Source organism: Myxocyprinus asiaticus, chromosome 21 (assembly GCF_019703515.2).
Source record: "Myxocyprinus asiaticus isolate MX2 ecotype Aquarium Trade chromosome 21, UBuf_Myxa_2, whole genome shotgun sequence".
In the NCBI taxonomy this organism is placed as follows: Eukaryota; Metazoa; Chordata; class Actinopteri; order Cypriniformes; family Catostomidae; genus Myxocyprinus; species Myxocyprinus asiaticus.
In genome coordinates, this window is record NC_059364.1 from 26,455,765 (window position 1) to 26,477,525 (window position 21,761).

The 21,761-nt window shown below is 42.1% G+C and overlaps 1 protein-coding gene across 2 annotated transcripts; it reads left to right on the plus strand.

Moving 5' to 3' along the window:
• Positions 1-8,915: 8,915 nt before the first annotated feature.
• si:dkey-191g9.7 (uncharacterized) lies at positions 8,916-19,722 on the plus strand. 2 transcript variants are annotated; one of them, XM_051648951.1, is made up of 3 exons: positions 8,916-9,016; positions 14,632-15,205; positions 16,681-19,722. In XM_051648951.1, the coding sequence occupies exon 3, from the start codon at positions 16,691-16,693 to the stop codon at positions 18,152-18,154; it is 1,464 nt and encodes a 487-aa protein (XP_051504911.1). In that variant the 5' UTR covers positions 8,916-9,016; positions 14,632-15,205; positions 16,681-16,690; the 3' UTR covers positions 18,155-19,722. The 2 variants fall into 2 exon arrangements, with proteins under 2 accessions (XP_051504911.1, XP_051504912.1); XM_051648952.1 differs by having other exon boundaries at positions 16,684-19,722.
• The last annotated feature ends 2,039 nt before the right edge of the window (positions 19,723-21,761 follow it).

Genomic DNA, 21,761 nt, shown 5'->3' on the forward strand with positions numbered 1-21,761 from the left:
AAAAACTGAGTTTAAATGTATTTGGCTAAGGTGTATGTAAACTTCTGACTTCAACTGTATATATATATATATATATATATATATATATATATATATATATATATATATATATATATATATATTTAACTTATGCAATTAAACTTTGTGAAAATACTGCATGTCATTGCGCTTTTCACAACACATCGTTTCAAAGCAGCTTTACAGAAAATCATGCATTAAATGAAAATGAAAACTGTAATATCTATAAAGTCTTAGAGTTATCATTGTTTAGTTTGATTAAATATGACTGTAAATTGTGTATAAAAATAAATAATTAAATAATTAAATCATAATTGTATTTAGAACCCCAGTGAGCAAGCCGAAGGCGACTGTGGCAAGGAACACAAAACTCCATAAGATGTTGGTTAATGGAGAAAAATAACCTTGGGAGAAACCTGCGCACTCATCTGGCTAACCAGCATGAATATAATGCCAATATTAGTTATTTATTTGCAGTGCAGTTCATGGTTTAAAATTAGTAAACTAAGTGTTAAGGGCCAGTGTTTATACAAATATTTTGTATGAACTGTAAGATTAATGACTAATGTCTTTGAAGTTCAACCTGGATTAACTGCAGAAGTTTACATTGATTCATTGTCCTTTGTTAGTTGGCCGATGAAGGCTTTTGTTGGCAAATAATTGAAAGTGTATGTATTCCATTTTAAGAGTGTAGTCCATAATTAGACCAAGGTATTGCAGGCTGAGATCAATGAGGTGCATCGCAGTTAAATCAGCAGGTCATTTCGGTGAGGTCTATCCTAAGTCCAAGGGTCAGGCAGTGGCATATGAAGTATCCCATGTCTTAAGGTTGGAGCTGGCATCAGTTCATCCCCTGAAGTCCATCATAATAGCCTGAAGTGATGTCTGGCTGGCACTGGCTGTGTTTAGTCGTCATCACTCAGAGACACATAGCAGTGGAGTCCGACATCAAGCAGTAACGGAGGTTGATCTGGCTGACTCTGGTGACCTTGGGATATGAATCCCGAGGCTGAGACAGGAAAACAAATAGAATAATATTAGCGTAGATGCCATAACATTTTATGCAGATTTATGGAGCATGATAAATGTTTCTGGTTCCGGCAGACCTAACTAAAGTATTTAATTGTGAGTTAATGGATAAACAAGGTGTATGACTGGCTTTTGTCTTTGTCTAGACTTAAACTGAGTGAGTGTGTCTGCGCCCCGAACAGTGTTAGGGAGACTATTCCATAGTTTTGGAGCCAAATAGGAAAATGATCTACCTCCTTTTGTGGATTTTGATATTCTAGGAACTATTAACAGGCCAGAATTTTGTGATCGTAATGAATGTGATGAAATATAGCGTGGTAGAAGGTCACTTAAGTACTGCGGAGCTAGACCATTCAAAGCTTTGTACGTAGTTAACAAAATTTTAAAATGAATATGAAATTTAACAGGTAGCCAATGTAATGATGATAAAATGGGACTTATATAATCATATTTCTTGGATCTAGTCAGCACTCTATCTGCTGCATTTTGAACATATTTAAGTTTATTTATTGAACTTGCAGGACATCCTCCCAGTAATGCATTACAATAATCTAGTCTTGAGGTCATGAACGCATGAATTCGTTATTCGGCATCAGCAACAGAGAGCATGTGTCGTAACTTAGCAATATTTCTGAGGTGGAAGAATGCTGTTCTGCAAACATTGGAAGTTTGATTTTCAAAGGACAGATTGGTATCAAATATAACACAAATTTCTTCGCTGTAGAAGGCGATGTAACAGTACATCCATCGAGAGTCAAATAATATTTGAATGGCTTATTTATAGAGGTTTTTGGTCCAATAATTAGTACCTCTGTTTTGTCGGAATTGAGTAGAAGGAAATTTCTTTTATTTCATTGATACACTCTGCTAATTTGGAGAATTGTGAAATTTCATTGGGTTTTGAAGAAATATAAAGTTGGGTATTGTCGGCAAAACAGTGGAAACTTATTCCACGATTCCTGATAATATCTCCCAGGGGAAGCATATATAAGGAGAAAAGCAGAGACCCTAAAACTGATCCCTGTGGCACTCCATACTTAACTTTTGTTTGATTTGACAATTCCTTGTTTACACAGACAAAGTGGTAGTGGTCTGCTAAATAGGACCTAAACCATGCTAATGGAAGTCCACAAATGCCAACATAATTCTCAAGCCTATTCAAAAGAATGTTGTGATCTATGGCGTCGAAGGCGGCACTAAGATCTAAAAGCACTAGAAGAGAAATGCAGCCGCGATCAGATGATAAGAGAAAGTCATTTGTAACTCTGATAAGTGCAGTCTCTGTACTGTGATGGGGCCTAAATCCTGACTGAAATTGTTCATATATAGTATTTATCTGTAGAAATTAACATAGTTCAGAGGCCACTACCTTTTCTAATATTTTCAACATAAATGGGAGATTTGAAATCGGTCTATAATAAGCCAATTTTCCAGGAACAAGCTGTGGCTTCTTAATAAGAGGTTTGATAACTAGCATTTTAAAGTTTCTTGGGACATGTCCTAAGGATAGCAATAATATAAAGAAGAGGTTCAGAGATTACAGGGAATATCTCTTTTTTTTAGAGCTTATTTGATATTGGATCTAACATACATGTTGTGGCTTTTGATGTTTCGATACATTTCTGTTAGCTCTTCGTGACCTATAACAGTGAAGGATTGAAGTTGCTCGTGAGGAAAATTATGAGATACTGTTTTCTGTGGTACTGTGACAGACGGTATAATTCCACATTTATTTCTGATTATTTCAATTTTGTCAGTAAGATAAATTACTATTGTGCTGCGACGGAATATCTGGTTCAGTCGAGGCTTTATTCCTAACCAATTTAGCCACAGTACTGAATAAACACCTAGGACTGTTGTGTTTATTTTTCATGAGTTTGCTCAAATATGCTGACCTGGCAGCTTTTAGTGCCTGTCTGTACCTACAGACACTATCCTTCCAGACACCTCAAAATACCTCTAATTTTGTATTCTTCCACTTGCGCTCCAATTTCCAAGCTGCTCTCTTGAGAGCATGAGTGTGATCATTGTACCATGGTGCGGGGCTTTTTTCTTAAAAAAATTTAATCAAAGGGGGGTGACACTATCAAGAGTGCTTATATATTTTCTGTTATTACATCAAGTTCTTTTAGACTTTTTGGCTTACTGAGTATATAAAATAAATCTTGAAGATTATTAGTGAAGCTACCTTTAGTGGTCAAAAGAATAGTTCTACCTGAACGATAGTGTGGTGTAGATTGAATAACATTAGCTGATCGCAACATACAAGAGACGAGGTAATGATCTGAGAAGTCATCGGTCTGTGGCAGAATTTCTATAGTACCAATATCATCTCCATATGACAGAATTAAATTTAGCATATGATTATGGCGATGAGTTGGTCCTGTCACATTTTGTCTGATTCCAAGAGAGATTAGAATATCGATAGATGCTAATCTCAATGTGTCATTTTCATTATCTGTGTGAATGTTAAAGTCCCCAACAATTAAAGCTCTATCAACAGTAACTACTAGATCTGATAGAAAATTTTTAAATTGACCAAGGAAATCAGAATACTACCCGGGTGATCTATATACTGTAACAAGCACAAAAGATAGAGATTTTTTAATTGTTTAATTGTTGTTATTTATGTGACGTCTCAAGGCAGCTAGCAGATGTTCAGATTAGCCAAATTGTCTGCTTCCTGACCTGGGCCCCAGTTAGTCATATACTATAAATATTAAGACTATGAGCCAAATTATTAGAGAGGAGAGCAGCACCTTCCCTGGAGGGATGGAGTCCGTCTCTCTTTAGCAGGTCATGCAAACCCCAAAAACTCTTTGAATTGTCTATAAATCCTATTCTCCGGACACCACTCAGACATCCAGCCATTTAGTGACACTAATCTACTAGAAACCTTATTTTTATAGTCCCGTATTTATATAAAATGTTCTTTTTTTTTGCCTTTTACTGCTGTCTGTGGTACCTTTTTCTCGTGATATAATATTTTAAATGTATATTTCTTAGTATGAAAACAATTTCACATACTCATACTCATTATACACAGAAAAGCACATTATAGTACACAAATAAAAAAAAAACATTAATCATTACGTAGGTGGCAGTGAACAAGGAGAGAGATAAGTTAGTGAACCAAAATGAAATATTTAATGAAGATGATTATACAAATAGAAATGGCACAAGGCTTGATAAACAAATGAAATACTTAGCTTAGTGCTACAATGGACGAGACCAGACAATGAGTGAGGAATATATATGCACAGGCATGGGAATTAACAACACAAGGAAAAGCTGTGAACACTGATGGAAAACTAATGATGATGGTGCTTTCTGGGAATTGTAGTGTGGGGAACAACTACAACATGAAGGTCCATGAAAGGGTTAAAGTAAAAGTCAGTGAACATGAAGGAAAGGTCAGATGAAGACATGGGACAGAACCCCCCCCCCTTTAAAGGGTGACTTCTGGCACCCAATGATGGATGGAAAGGAGGGCAGGGCCAGGCAGACCAGGGAGGAGCCTGCGGATGATCAGGAGGCCAGGGAGGAGCCTCCAGGAATGGAGTGGGGTCTGGATGTTTGGGAGGCAGCTCCAGGCAGAGAGAGGGGTCCGGCGGTTTGGGAGGTGGCTCCAGGAGGGCAAATGGCGGAGGATCAGGACACCAGGATGGAACTGGCTGGGGGTCAGGGGGCATGGCCACAGGAGGAGGAGCTGGAGATGGAGTGTGAGGGGCCGCAGGAGGAGCAGGGATTTGAGTTCCAGGAGGAGGAATCGGAGGTGGAGCAGGCAGAACCGCTGGAGGATCAGGGATTTGAGATTCAGGAGGTTGAGCGGGCGGAGCCGCAGGAGGAGCAGATATTTGCGTTTTGGGAGGAGGAGCCAGAGGCAGAGCCACTGGAGGGGGAGCGGGTGGAGCCGCTGGAAAAGGAGTCAGAGAAGACTCAGACGGCGGTGACAGGGGAACGACCTCCTTGGTCATGAGCACAGGCAGTGACAGGGGAGTAGGAGCCCTTCTTCTCTTCCTCTTCCGGACAGCCGTGAGTAGCTGTGGGAGGCTCGGCAGGCGGAGCCGTGGGAGGCTTGGCAGGCAGAGCCATGGGAGATTGATGAAGGAAGGCAGAGCCATAGGAGGCTCTGTGAAGGAGATCTCCAGAACCACCTAGGCTGGGGAGAAAGTGGCCTCCACTCGGAGGGAGCTCGGAGACCACTGGAACCATAGTAGCTCCCCCCCGAAAATTCCTCTGGCTGGAGCTGGCGTGAAAGCTGGCTCTGGGACGGACGAGGCTTGCAACGCTGGCTCTGGGACGGATGAGGCAGGCGTGGGCATTGGCTCATTGACCATGGCAGGCTTGGAGGAAGGAGCCGTGGCAGGCTTGGAGGTAGAAGCCGTAGCAGGCTTGGAGGAAGGAGCCGTGGATGCCGGTATGCTACATGGTTTATAAGCTGTGATGGCAGGCTCGGAAGATGAATAGTGTGGGGCCACCGGAGCGGGAAGCGGAGGGGCCTTCATCGAGAGGTAATGGCTCGCCAGTGTTGCTGGCACATACTCCTGAAATTAGAGGTTCCCCATCTCTGGAAGAACTGTACTCTGGTGGTAGTTAAGTCCCATACCATAGATGGATTTGAGGTAGGTGTCAATTATTGCAGTTGTCACAGCGAAACTCTACTGAATATTGAAGAAGATGATTATACAAATAGAACTGGCACAAGGCTTGTTAAACAAATGAACTACTTAGCTTAGTGCTACAATGGAAACACAAGGGAATATATATACAGGCATGGGAATTAACAACACGAGGAACATGAAGGGGTTAAACTAAAAGTCAGTGAACATGAAGGAAAGATGAGATGAAGAGATGTGACAGTAGGCTATATATGGTAGCACTAGTTAATGTGTTAATGTGAACATTACTACAAATACATCCATATGTGTGTGTGTGTGTGTGTGTGTGTGTGTATGTGTATATATTACATTTAGGTTGCCTTTTTTCAGCTCTGGTTGTTGATTCATGTGACAAATAATAAAGACAGCTACAGGAACCATTATCTCTGAGGTTTTAATGTACATATTTACGTTAAACAAATGGTGCATGTTTTTGGCAATGGTCGGGTGAAACATATGGGCAGTCTCCTCAGGAGATTGGTACAACAGGCCACACGGCCAGAGTTCATCCATTCTCATCTCTCCATTTCACACAAGCCACAGCACCCAGCCGAACCCAATCAGTGTGTTCCTCCATCATACAGTACTACCTCCACCTCTCTGCTGTTTCTCAGCGCTCCATCACTACCATAAACATCATAGTTAACAAAATAATATCACCAGGGTAAAAATCACAGGTGTATTAACTCAAGCAAATATTTACACATTTACAATCCTATTTTTTAAATATTGAATTTTATTGAATTAGATAAGAAAATATCAAACAAAGTAGCACCTGCAAATAAATGAGGCTCAACCTAATCTTAGAACTGACTTCACTTTTTAGAGCCACTTTTGCAATGAATTTTAACCAACTGGTGCCAAAGTGATTTTTAGATATATGAAGTAAGTTCCCCTTAAGTTCACACAGGTGTCCTAACCACAAGTGTAGTTCATCACTATAACAATGGACATGTTCAACTAAAGTTTGGCAACCAGAAAGTGTCCAAATACTTTTTATCTTAATTTTGAGCATGTATCTATATATAGCTTCAAAGGTCTGCTTGTGCTGTCTGAAAAATGTCTTAAATGTCCAAATAATTTTTTATCTTACTGTAAACCACGATGTAAGGGGGTTTAGTGGAAAGGAGGAGGCGAGAACCGGCTTGACAACTTAAATAACAATTTATTAACCAAAAAACAACCAAAACACACAACTAAAAACACACAGTACAGCTGCCTGCAATTCTCTCTCTCTCGAACTGTCATCCACAGCCGCCTTTATCCCTCGCGCGCCCCATCAGGCTGATTGGGTACCGGGTGTGTCTCATTCCAGCCCGGCCCCGCCCTCCTCGGCTCTACACTCCTCCCGGCGTTGCCTCAGGCCGGGGAGCCCCCGGCATGACGTACATCCCCCCCACCCTTCCTCTCCGGGGGGGGGGGCGTGCCTTATGCCCCGACTGCCGGCGGGTCCTCCCCGCCTTCCTTGACCTGGGAGGAGACAGGAGGGGAAAAAACAACAACACAAAATGGCGAGGGAAAGGCCAACACGGAGCGACAGAGAGAGAGAGAGAGAGAGAGAGAAAAAGAAACTCACCGGTTCTCTGATGTGCCATCGCGTGGTCCTCGATCACTACTCCACCCTCTCAGGCGGACTGCAGCCGCTCCTCCCCGGGTGGACCGGAGTCAGACCTCCGACCCCCAGCGGACAGAACGCCCCTCCGCGTTCCCGGCGTCCTGTGGGGACTCTCCTCCGCCCCTGGCTGCGGCCCTACCACTCCAGGCGGTCGGGGAGTCGTTTCCCTCCTCCCCCCCGTGGACGGCGGTCTTCTCTCGACCCCTCCGCGTTCCCGGGGGACGGCAGGGCACTCCTCCGCCCCCGGCAGCGGCTCCCTCGCTCCAGGCGGTCGGGGAGTCCCGTCCCCACTCGCCTCGCGGACGGCAGCCGTTCCCCGCGTCCGGGTGGTCGGGCTACTCCGTCCCCCGTCAGACGGCAGCGGCGCTCCCCTGGGTGGACGGCAGTGTCGAGGACCCTGCGACGGGAATCCCTCCTCCTTCCCGGGTTTCGGCACCAGTGTAAGAGGGTTTAGTGGAAAGGAGGAGGCGAGAACCGGCTTGACAACTTAAATAACAATTTATTAACCAAAAAACACAACCAAAACACACAACTAAAAACACACAGTACAGCTGCCTGCAATTCTCTCTCTCTCGAACTGTCGTCCCCGGCCGCCTTTATCCCTCGAGCGCCCCATCAGGCTGATTGGGGACCGGGTGTGTCTAATTCCAGCCCGGCCCCGCCCTCCTCGGCTCTACACACGATTATGGGGTTTTCATGACCCTGAGATGAACATATTGATTTATATTCATTGAGTAAAAGCAATTGGGCTGATTCTCCTCTCCAACTTGTGTCCAAATTAATTTCAGAATTTTTAGCTGTGACAATCTAGCATGACCAAATCTAAATCACTGCAGCTATACAGGCAAAACAGGATCAAAATAACACAGCACTGCTATTTTCAAGGACTTTAAAATGGCAGATACAGAGATTTTCGGTCCATGAAGGAAGAACAAAGATTTTAATGTCAGAGTCTTTTTATTTCAGCAAGAATCATTCTTTCTTTTTAATCTTTGACTTAATTGATGCTTGTGCGTGGAGTGTCACAGTGTGACCTTTACAGATTACAGATCAGAGACAGGTTAAAATTTTGATCCTTCAGAGGATGGTTCTGCATGATTAAAAAGTGATGAAAAGGGAAAAGGGAAAGAAAGAAAATAAAAATGGTCAATCTTATCTTTGGTTATGGATCTGGATCTAGACATCTAATCCCCATGGGTTTATAAAGAATTAGATTTGTGACTTCCATAATCTCCTGTATAGTGACAGTGATTTCTCCATCTTCTAAATGTGCTGCAGTACAAATACTGTAATTCACTTCATACCCTGCAGTTAGGGAAAAACTTTAGCCTACTTAAATAGTGGGATAAATGAGGATCTCTTCACAATTGAAAATAAACTAAAGTTAGTTCAGAAGCAAAATTCAGAAGCAAGGAATAGTTCACCCAAAAATGACTTTCTGCAGTGGAATACAAAAGTAGTTATTGCTTTATTGAGAATGTAAACAGGGAAGTGTGGGTGTGGCTGGAGTTCAGGAAGGTGTGTGAACAGTGGACAGCACAATCCTCTGCTCCAGGGAAGAGAGCGTGAAGGAACAATAGTGTCCTTTGAAACAGCCATGACTCATGCTTGAAGGACTATCTTTCAGAAGAGAAAGTTCAAAGTCCCATTAGTAAAGGACACCTGACACAACGCACTGAATTCACCTTGCAAGGTAAATAGAAAATGATTACAGTCAGCTTAAATGATCATTAAACAAGGAAAAAATAAAATAACTGATGATCTGCATAATGTGTAACTACGCTTTGCCACTGGGCCTGCTTTTGTAAATATCTAGAGCAGTGCAGTCTAAATCTAAATGTGAATTAGTGTTTAAGTGTTTCTGCTTGTGTTGATACTTTCTGTTAGGATTAGATTATGATCATTTACAAAGATTAATAAATGCTGTAAAAGTATTGTTCAAAGTTAGTTCATGTTAACTTTTGCGTTAACTAATGATAACAAATACAACCTTACTGTACCAAAACATCAAAATGCCTGTAAGAACCACCACTTTCTTTGCTAATGTAAACATAACTGATGTGGGGTAAAAAGGTACACTTTAAAGCATACCTTAAAAAGTTCGCCTTTTATTGTGATTTTGTCTAAAGTGTTTTTTGTGTTACTTCTACCCTTTCATTTTAGTAACAACAAAGCTCACAGTCCTATAGAAAACACTTGCAAAAACAATAAATATAAAGCATTTACTTAAAAATACAGGTGATAGGTACCTTTTATGTATTTGTATGATTAATTTGAGCCCAGTGTGCTTTGGCTGCAAATCATTTTTAAAATCTATTTGAGACTAACTTATTCTGTCTTCCTCTTTCTCTCTGTCTTGTACCACTAAAATGTCAATTTATGTCATACTGATTCCCTGAATGGGAGTTAGCCATTTCTTTGTTTATTATTAGACATATTGCTTAACGTTTTTTCTATCTGCTGCCCTTTACTTCTAGGCTAACAGTGTTTTCTTCTCACCAATGCAGCTCAGAATGCAGCCTCTGAGCATGTGGCTTTTTATTTTGTCTTACTGAGCAGAATTTGAAATTAGCTGTAAATAAGGTCAGATCAACCATTGTGTCCTTGCTTACTGAACAATAGTATTGTGGTGCTATTCTATACTATGAATTTTCAGTAAACCCTCCAAACTGTGTCTGCAGCACATGCAAAACCCCCATATTCATGTAAAATTGCCACATTAATAGAGGCCACATCCAATTTACTGTGAACACACTGGTAAAAGGTAGAATAAATCCTCAGAAAAGAGTGCTGATTGGTGCTGGCTGCATTATGTCTGTAGTCTCTGCCATAAACTGTTGGTCCACTTCTATTTTTTTTTTTTTTTTTGGATGGATGGATGGATGGGAAAAAAATATTTTATTGAATAAAAGAATACAAACAGGGGAAAACAAACTCACAGGGGATAAAAATTGATAAAACTGAAAAGCAAAAAACAATAACAAACCCGTAAGGAACAATAAACTGAAGACAAGATTACAAACCGGACTGGGAGACAGAACAAACGAACACCAAATGAACAAAAAAATGATCTGACAAACACAAGAGGAAAAGGAGCACAATATATACAGGTAGGGCACATGAGGAACAGGTGAAGACAATTAACATAACAAGGACTAAATGAGTGAAAGTGATGAGGGTAATGAGGAGGCAGGGTCAGGGAAGTATGGCAGACAAACACATAGCCATGTGCTAACATACGAGACTAAAACACACATGAGTTCACATGGTGAATAAGGACCAAACACAGCCATGTGCACTCACAACACACAAGACTGAAAGAAGAGCGCATGGCAAGAGGACCAAACCCGAAGCCAGGGAGGGAGGGTGGGTGGGGGAAGCCAGGAGGATGGCTTAGTCAGGGGTGGGGTTGGGAGGCCGGGTATGTGGAAAGGACCAGGCCAAGGGGTAGATGACATACCAGGGGACCAGGGTGACAAAGAAGGCCAGGGTGGAACCGGAGGAAAACCCGGAAGCCTGAATGGGCTGGAGAAGAGCCTGGAGCCCAAGGCAAGGTCTGAGCAGCAGGGTTCAGTGCTGGACAGTCCTTGACCATTGGGCAGATGGGGTCATTGGTGGCTTCTGGGCAGAGGTCAGTGGTGGCACAGGACAGATCATACCAGGTCAGGACCCTGAAGGGCTGGACAGACTGGGCAAGGGCCCCAGAGGGCTGGACAGACCGTTTGTTGGCAGCCACAGGAAGTTCAATTGACTGGACATTGTCAACCACTGGACAGAGGTCTGATTGGATGTGAGAAGCTGCTGGACAGGGATCAGACTGGGCAGCAGCTGAAGCAGGCTTGGACCCCTCCTGTAACTCCTCATGGAACGCGGCAGAAGACCCTAATGTGGAGAGCCCTCTCCTCTTTCTCCATCTCCTGCTCTTGTGGGTAGAAAGATCAGCAGGCTCCTCCGCCTCCTGGTTGTCTGCAGTGGAACGAGCAAGCTGGTTTTTGGTGGCCGTAGGAGGCTGGGCAGACTGGATGGTGATAGCTGGTGAATGGAAAGGATCGATGGTCAAAAGGGACTGGACAGGCACGTCGACAGCCATGGGGAACTGGACAGACCCAGTGACTTCAGGGAACTGGACATGCTCGTCAACAGCCTCAGGGAACAGGACAGGCTTGATAATGGCCTCAGGGAACTTGACAGCCGCCATGGTCAGGAGCACTGGCAGTGACTGGGGAACAGCCTCCATGGCCGTGAGTGCTGGCAGCGACTAGGGAACAGCCTCCACGGCCGTGAGTGCTGGCAGCGACTGGGGATCGGGCACTTACTCGGCTTCCTTCTCCTCCGGAAGGTTGGAAACACTACAGTAGGAACGGTCACCACCTCCTAACGGTCGACTGTGGGAATGGCCACTGCCTCCAGGCAGTCAGCTGCGGCGTCCACTGCCGGTGAGGGAGTATCGTTGACCTTGGGCTGGGATGAAGGAAGGAAGTCTTCTGAGGCACAGGCTGAGATAAACTCCTCCCATTTCAAGGCCCTTCACCCATCTCTGGGACACAGGATCTGATGGGCTCACTCAGACCAGCCCTAAGCAATTGCATAAGGCTGGCCTGATTGTGCCCCAGACCAGAGGACAGCAGCAAAAACTCCAACGCATACCTCCTCACGACTTCTCCTCCTGCTGGAGTCTGAGGAGCTGGATTGGCTCTGCATTGTGTGGTAAGTGGTGAAAAAAAAGGAACTGATTCCTGCTGGTCGAATCGTTATGTCACGGAACGAGTCAGGAATGAGGAAAAGAATAAAGACTTTATTACTTTATTACATAAAAGACTTTATTATGTAAAAGAATACAAACAGGGGAAAACAAACTCTCACAGGGGAGACAATCAGATAAGCAAAAAACAATAACAAACTCTTGAAGAACAACAAACTGAAAGACAAGATTACAAACTGGACTGGGAGACAGCGCAAACAAACACCAACTTAACAACATTAGAAACAAAACAATTTGACAAACACAAGAGGAAAAGGAGCACAATATATACAGGTGGTGAACAGGTGAAGACAATTAACATAACAAGGACTAAAGAGTGAGAGTGATGAGGGTAACGAGGAGGTGGGGTCAGGGAAGCACATGGCAGACAAACACAAAGCCATGTGCTAACACACGAGACTAAAACAGACACAAGTGCACTTGGTTATGAAGGACCAAACACAGCCATGTGCACTCACACAATACACAAGACTGACAGAAGAGCGCATGGCAAGGAGACCAAACCTGAGGCCTTGCACTCACAAAAGACGAGACATGGAGCATGAGTGTGTGGATCTCGACCCAGAACAGAAACTGAACTATGCTGAGTCAGGATCCAGACACCACACTCCGAACATGAAAACACAAACAGAACATGAGTGTCAGGATCCTGTCACCACTAAAAACATGACTGACAGAGAGACAGGATCCTGACAATGGATGGATGGATGGATGGATGGATGATTAAAAAAGACAGAAAGAGTGATGGGTGGATGGACGGACGGACGGACGGACGGACGGACAGATAGATAGATAGATAGATAGATAGATAGAGTGGGATAGATGGATTACTGTTTGGCCAACTTTTTATACCACTAATGGGGCTTTTCCACTGCACGGTAAAGCTCAACTCGACTCGACTCGACTCTGCTCACTTTTTGGGGGTTTTCCATTGTGGATAGTACCTGGTACCTGATACTTTTTTTAGTACCACCTCTGTCGAGGTTTCCAGCGAGCCAAGCCGATACTAAATGTGATGTCAAAACCCTGCAGATCACTGATTGGTCAGAGAGAATCGTCACTACCAGCATCACTGGAATTGCGACACTTGACATCAACCCGCTAGTTTTAAAGTTAGCAACAGCGATAGCAGTATCATTTGTTCACGCGACTTTCGAATTGAAAAAGAAATGGCTGTGCGCAAAACCACGCCGTGGTCAATAAACGAGGTGCAGACATTCCTCTCGTTAGCGGCTACCACTGGACCTACCAACAGTGTAAGGAAACATTTTAAAAACTTAAAAGTGACTACAGAACCATCAAGGACCACAACAGCCGGAGTGGTTCAAACAGAAGAAAGTGGAAGTGGTTCGATCAAATGGACGCTATCTATGGCAATAGACCGGTGAGCAATGGGAAGGAGAGTGCCCTAGACTCTGCGTTGTTGGAGTCCACGATGGAGGATGGTACTTTTTGTTACGTTAACTCCATATTCTGCTTGAAAGCTTCACTTTATTTAGTTGACCAGCTACTGGAAAGCTTGCTTCTAAAACAACCAGGCAAAATCACCATGCAACAACTGCTTTATGCAGCACAATGTGCTAGTAACTAACAGCTAGCGGTCGTGTTATTGTTTATAGTCAGTAATGTTTGTGTCGCGTTTAAGATGGCGTCACAGCAGTAGAGGCGGCGCAACTATGAAGATCAGCCTATAATCCCACCCACGTTGAGGCGGCATTAAACTGCAGTGGAAGAGCAAGCTCAGAAAAGTAAAGCGAGCAGAGTTGAGTCGAGTCGAACCGTAATGTGCAGTGGAAAAGTGCCATAATACAGATTAGAGAGCACAATAAACTTTAATTGTCAACAGTATCACTTATCTACATTGCTGCACAAAAGAGATGCTTCACTGGGGAGTAATACTATTTTATTAAGGGATTTTGTATAAAACTAGAATAACCCCTCAAGGGTATGCCCTATAAAAGTATGCCCTACAAAGGTCTAAATACTTCAAAGGGGTTACTACATTATATTTCCCCTGTTAACTAGAACACAAAGAAATCAAATTATTAGTGATTGAATGGATGTCTGCTTTCAGCTGTTTTAGTCCACAAATGTGTCTCAGGTTTCCCAATGTTCATTATTCAGGCTTTACTTTGGTGATCTCATTTTAGTGTATGTACATTCAGAGAGATACATAATATCACAGTATTACAAAAAAAAAAAAAAAAAAGAAGAAAAAAAAAAGATTCATCTCAGCCTGATTGAGAAATCTTGTTTCCATAGCAACAAGGGGAGAATGATGGTTAGCCGGAGAGACCTAGGTAGGAAGTGGCACTTATTTGTAAAGAGAGGGGTGAAAGAGAGAAATAAATTCCATACTTTGTGTTTTGTGTACATAAGAGAAAGTCAAAGACATCTGAAGAATAAAGGGAGGGAGAGGCAAGTCAAAGGGGAGTGATGATCATTTGAGAGAATATATAATTTTGCTATACAGCCATTGATTTCATTACCATTGATAGCTATTGACCTTTACATTCATTCACATGTTTTCCTTCTATTTCATTCAGATGGATAAAGTGGCAACAACGCTTGTGGCTTAACCATCACTGCATCTCCTCATCACCAAATTCTCCTCCTTCCCTCAGTATTCAATCTCCTTCAGCCCTTCTCTCCAGCCCTCCACCACATCATACAAATAGTCTTTCCCCACAACATCCACCCACAAAACACAAACACAGCCACACACATTCCATCTTCATTTCTCTCCTTCAGTCTCTCTCTTACACACATACACGCCCTCCTGCCAGGGGATTTGAAGATATGACTGATGCTGGTTTATAATCAGATGAAAGAGGAGTATAATCCTGAAGCTCCCACCATCATTTGCTCACTGCTAGAATGGGGATGTTGAAGGAGAGGACAAGGGCCATGGGTGACGCGTGATGGAGTGATTGTGAAAAGAAAAGACTGCTTACTGATTTTCCCTTTTTAAGAAACTGGCACTGACGCTGCACTTTTTGTAGTCTGGGATGACCGTACAGACCATTAGAGAGATAGTGATCAGGTAGAGACGAGGAAGAGAAAACAGAGAAGACAAAGATCAAAGGGGATACTGAGCTGCATCTGTGACTGGGACATAAGGTAAGCATTTATTTTGCTTTTGACAACACTGTCTGGCACCATTTTTCCCAGTTGTGAATGCAGATGCACAGGGTGGAGATATCGCCTTGCCAGGTATTGTTTTGGATTTAATGGCAGAAAGAAAAATGTGTACAGGCCTTGAATGAATAATTATTGGGAGACAGTGCCTGGTCTATTTCATAAAGTAGTACATTCTTTTAATGGATGATATAAAACTTTAATTTAAGACAACTGTGTCTTGATGTCTATTAGAATTTACAGGGACACTGTGCATTTTATAGTGTTGTTTCTAATGTCTAATACAAGACATTGGACATTTTCTTCTCTGTTAGTAAGAGGTTTCATATTGATAAAACTGAAGCTAAATAAGGCACAGTGAAGAAAATCAGGTTATTAATTACATCCTCCCCTTTAGTCAGCCACAGTCTTTTTATGGTTGTTGGCTCTTCTTAATATCTATATTGTTATCTCCCAGAACAACAACACCACCATACAAATTGTAATGTATCCACAAAGGGACTGTAGTGTGAGAGAGATTTCACAGAGGAATCCAGACCCTTGTAGGTGGAAGCTGTTGCATATTCTATCTTTAATGCACAGAAATGGTTCCTATAATTCCCAGGCTAAAACACAATGGTTCAAAGAATGCTCTTACATTACACTAGACATTATACAAAAATAAAATTACTAGTCTGGTACCAAATGGAACTGTAAAAATAATGATTGGTTTCAAATCGTATTTGCCCTTCCCTGTGCTGGTGCTCACCTTCAACAGGTAGTTCTCCTCACATGTCAGACCACTCAAGCAAACAATGTTTTGATAATCACTGACTTTTGTAAGCTAGCCATAAGTTGACTTACAAAGAGCACCACAGAAATTTAACATTGAAAAAATGACACACTTTACGTTTAAATAAAATACAAATTCATCATTATATCCTGTTGTCCATTCTATGCATATTGACAGTTCAACAGTTCTGAAGACCTACATTATATTAGGGTTGCCACCTGTCCCTTAATTACAGGATCATCCCATATTTAAAGATGAAATGATGCATCCTGTATCAAATCAATTGGGGATTATTTAAGTTGGTCTGATGGCGTCACGGTGAAATCGTTCAAGACCGTTGCTTAAACTGTCAACAACTCTAGAGAGAGTGTCCTGTATTTTAGAACTTCAAAAGTGGAAACCCTACAATAGACCTTTTTCTGCTTATAATAGGTTAAAATGAACAAGTGTGCCTATTTTTTCCAAAAGCAAGTAGATGATTCCAAACATCTATCATAGTTAGCACAGTCTGATCCAGCCTTAATCTACTTCAAAGCTACAAATTAAAAAGCAACCTTGTCTAAATACTTCTGAAACAGAGCAGCAGGCTGAGTAAAGTGACAAAATCAATTCAGCCCATGTTTTATTTGTTGATAACATTCAAGGCCTTTTACATTAAAGACACTTTGTCTATCTTCACATTCAGCAGATATCCAATGGCGGAAACCAGGCACCCTGTGTCGGAACTGTTCCCACCTGGGGGCACAATCCCGTCAGAACCTGTTGTCACAGCTGAATGCATTCTCTCTCTCTCGAAGAGTTCAACAGAGTTCAAGGTCTTCCTCCATCCTGAAGAAGTACTAAAGAGCTCAACTGAAGCATCATGCTCAGCAGAAGACCTTAAAGATAGTAGCCAGACCGCTGCACAAGCCTGCAATACCATCTCTGACTATGTGACTGGCCAACAAGATACAAGTCGCCACTGTATATCTGAGACCCACGTGTGTGATGGAGGGAGTTCACAGCCAAGAGACATAACAAGCCATCAAAATAAACAGGCATGTAGAGCATCACTGACAGTGCAAAGAGAACATGTCTTATCCCCTCACAAGGACCTGAAAGAAAACAGGCTGTTATCAATACAGAGAAGCCACTCTGACAGCTTGCAGATTTTCAAAGAAGGTACTGCTCATCCTCTCTGCTGTGAAACTAGTGCATTGTTTTGCCAAGGAAAAGACCATGAAGCTTGTGCACAGTCATTCCCTTCTTTAGTATGTAAACAGGCCATGCCGCTTCAGCAAAGCAATACGGTTACCACGTCCGCCAGAGCAGGAAGTAGTGGATCAGGCAGCCCCACTCAGCCAGCAAAACAAGGCTACATTCAGATCTGCCCATCTTATCAGACACCAGTGCCCAATGAGGTCATTCCAGAGTCCACCTTCCCTAAATGTGAAGTGGCTTTTTGCTGTAACTCACATTTCCACCATGGGGCTGTAGAGGACACATTTGCTGCATACTGCCACCCCCAGCCCATTCCTGCCCCGGCTCAGCTGCTGCCACACTTAGTAGGGATGGAAGAGACCTACAGGGGCCAGGTGGTGGCAGGCAACTTGCTGACTCTCCCTCGGCTCATCTCCTCTATCAGTGAGACAGGACTGGATGCTAAGGGACTGCTCCGCTGTTGCAGTCTAGACTGTTCTTGGCCTGGTCCTTTGCATTCAACTGGGAATCAGATGGATGGAAAGACCACAAGGGAAGCAGGAACCATGACCTTACAAAGAGAACTGAAGGATATAGGGGTGCAAGTGGGTCAGAACTCTGAGGAACCTCCACAGCACATGTTCCCAGTGGTGTGCCTGGTTATGGAGAAGACAAATGTGAGTGCTAAAACGGTGTCAAAAAATCACAAGTCCCCAGTAAGGGAGGTAAAATGGGATGCAGAGGGCATGACTTGGGAGGTGTATGGAGCCTCGGTTGACCCTGAGGAACTTGGAATTGCAATTCAGCGACATCTGGAGTTGCAGATTAAAGAGACTATGGGAATAGCGGCAAAGCTCTCACGCCAGAACACAACAACATCTCAGCAGAGCTCAGGATCAAAGCATAGGAGAAAAAAGGGGTTATTGGAATTGCTTCGTCATCCAGGTTGCTGTTCTCGGACCACCAGTGCAGTAGACTAAAGGGCCTTCCCTACATGGCTGAGACCTCAAACAGCATTGATAATACACTTGGATGGAGCTTCAAAAGCCAAGTGAAGAACAGATTAATTCTGAACTTGGTCAAATTACAATAAAAAACAGTCTGGGTTTAGACAGGCAAGTAAAAAGGTCCTCCGTATTTGTCCTTGAATAACAGAACTGTGTAATAGGTATTTGGAACAATCATGTACCCATGTCTTCCTTTGATTTCTAAAACCTCACTTTATAGTTATAGTAGTTTGCTCAGTTAAGGGCTTTTGATAACATTGAATAATTAAGATGAGACTGTGGGTGATTTAATAACAGATAACTGCTATCCATGGAGTGTTTTTCATCACCCAACAATAATGATTCTGAAGTTCTTGTCTTACATCAATCTATGTGGGATTGTGTCTATTCAACCAAAACTTTTTATTTTTTATTTAATTTTCTGGAAGCACTGTGATAGATATTAGAGAATACATTAAAGCAATAGTTCACCCAAAAATGAAAAATCTCTCGTCATTTACTCACCCTCATGCTACCCCAGATGTGTATGACTTCCTTTCTTCTACTGAACACAAATGAAGATTTTTAGAAAAATATCTCAGCTCTGTAGGTCCATACAATACAATACAATTCTCACCCACACTTATCATATCGCTTCTGAAGATCATCACTGGAGTCATCTGGATTACTTTTATGGTTCCTTTATGTGCTTTTTGGACCGTCAAAGTTCTGGCCACCATTAACTTGCATTGTATGGACCTACAGAGCTGAGATATTCTTCTAAAAATCTAAAAGTTAGTCACACGTCTGGAATTGCATGAGGGTGAGTAAATGATGAAAGCATTTTCATTTTTGGTTGAACTATCCCTTTAACGGTGGCGCTACCTGCTGGTCAAAGCATTGCAGTAACAAAGAAGTTAATGGTATCATAATTTGTGTACATGACAATGTTTTTGAATGGTCATATCCAATTTACGATTAAATATTAGGATAGCAGATGCAGCAGAAGAGCTAATTATTTAAAAATAATGACAAACAATATGGAAATATGATATAAAATGTAATATTAAAAATATTAATTTTACATACAACTACTTTTACATTTAATGAAGAAATTAGCATTAGATTAACTACAGCACAACATAACAAGGATGTTGACATATTATTTTCAAGGTGATCGATTGTTTGCCATGCATTGTAAAATCCTTTTGCTTCTGGAAAATAACAAAGAGGTATTATAAAGTGTTCTGATTAACCAGTGTTAACTCTTGGTAGAACGCCGTATAAAATAATGTATATACATTATTTGTCAAAGAAAATTAATGTGCCACTAGCTGCCTTGTTTTTGTCTATGTAACAATAAAAGCAATATGCCATTTAAAAAGTGACACGAACACTCAGTATATGTAATCCCAAGCATATTAAATGTTTTTGTGACTAAATTATATATAATACCACTATGCATGCAAACTTACTACATATTGTTTTATATTAACTATAACTTGACTTTGCTTGTAGCTTGGGGTATTGTCTAATACTGCTACTTGAAGATTAAAATGTTTGTGTACAATCTTACATTTATAAAACAAGAATTACTGTCTCATCACTTATTCTAGTATGTTTGTGCTCTCCTCATGTTTATGAACATCAATACAGTTTTGGTCTGGTGCTGAACCAGATTTGTCATTAGTGTTATGGTATAAATGATATGATCACGTTATTTGGGCTATGTGTTTGTATTTTATTTTGGCATGTATTAGGCCAAATTAATATTAGATTAATGGGATCAATAGAAATACACTCATGCAGACATACAATGCATCCAGAAAGTATTCACAGTGCTTCACTCTTTCCACATTTTGTTATGTTACAGCCTTACTCCAAAATGGATTAAATCCATTATTTTCCTCAAAATTCTACAAACAATACCCCATAATGACAACGTGAAAATTTGTTTGAAATCTTTGCAGATTTAAAAAAAAAAAAAAAAAATCACATGTACATAAGTATTCACAGTCTTTGCTCAATACTTTGTTGAAGCACCTTTGGCACCAATTACAGCCTCAAGTCTTTTTGAGTATGATGCTACAAGCTTGGCACACCTATTTTTGAGCAGTTTCTCCCTTTCTTCTTTGCAGGACCTCTCAAGCTCCATCAGGTTGGATGGGGAGCGTCGGTGCACAGCCATTTTCAGATCTCTCCAGAGATGTTCAATCGGGTTCAAGTCTGGGCTCTGGCTGGGCCACTCAAGGACATTCACGGAGTTGTCCCGGAGCCACTCCTTTGTTATCTTGGCTGTGTGCTTAGGGTCGTTGTCCTGTTGGAAGATGAACCGTCGCCCCAGTCTGAGGTCCAGAGCGCTCTGGAGCAGGTTTTCATCAAGGATGTCTCTGTACATTGCTGCATTCATCTTTCCCTCGATCCTGACTAGTCTCCCAGTTCCTGCTGCTGAAAAACATCCCCACAGCATGATGCTGCCACCACCATGCTTCACTGTAGGGATGGTATTGGCCAGGTGATGATAGGTGCCTGGTTTCCTCCAGACATGACGCTTGCCATTCAGGCCATAGAGTTAAATCTTTGGTTAAATCTCTCATGGTCTGAGAGTCCTTCAGGTGCCTTTTGGCAAACTCCAGGCGGGCTGTCATGTGCCTTTTACTGAGGAGTGGCTTCCGTCTGGCCACTCTACCATACAGACCTGATTGGTGGAGTGCTGCAGAGATGGTTGTTCTTCTGGAAGGTTCTCCACTCTCCACAGAGAAATGCTGGAGCTCTGTCAGAGTGACCATCGGGTTCTTGGTCACCTCCCTGACTGAGGCCGTTCTCCCCCGATCGCTCAGTTTGGCCAGACGGCCAGCTCTAGGAAGAGTCCTGGTGGTTCCAAACTTCTTCCATTTACGGATGATGGAGGCCACTGTGCTCATTGGGACCTTCAATGCTGCAGAAATTTTTCCTTACCCTTCCCCAGATCTGTGCCTCGATACAATCCTGTCTCGGAGGTCTACAGACAATTCCTTGGACTTCATGGCTTGGTTTGTGCTCTGACATGCACTGTTAACTGTGGGACCTTATATAGACAGGTGTGTGCCTTTCCAAATCATGTTCAGTCAACTGAATTTACCACAGGTGGACTCCAATCAAGTTGTAGAAACATCTCAAGGATGATCAGTGGAAACAGGATGCACCTGAGCTCAATTTTGAGTGTCATGGCAAAGGCTGTGAATACTTATGTACATGTGATTTTTTTCGTTTTTTATTTTTAATAAATTTGCAAAGATTTCAAACAAACTTCTTTCATGTTGTCATTATGGGGTATTGTTTGTAGAATTTTGAGGAAAATAATGAATTTAGTCCATTTTGGAATAAGGCTGTAACATAACAAAATGTGGAAAAAGTGAAGCGTTGTGAATACTTTCCGGATGCACTGTAGTTTGCAAATAAATAAGTGTTACGTTTTCTAGGGAAGATGGAAAATGGATTTGACTCTAGCATATCAAAACTTAATAGGTTAATAAAATTAACAATTCATTAGCCTACCAGGTAAAACTGCTCAACTAAACACTTAATGGCATAGCTATATAACCATTAATGAGTGAACATT

Bases quoted from the DNA above. Each gene is read 5' to 3' on its own strand.
- si:dkey-191g9.7 (XM_051648951.1), top strand. From the start codon at position 16,691: ATGGCGGAAACCAGGCACCCTGTGTCGGAACTGTTCCCACCTGGGGGC.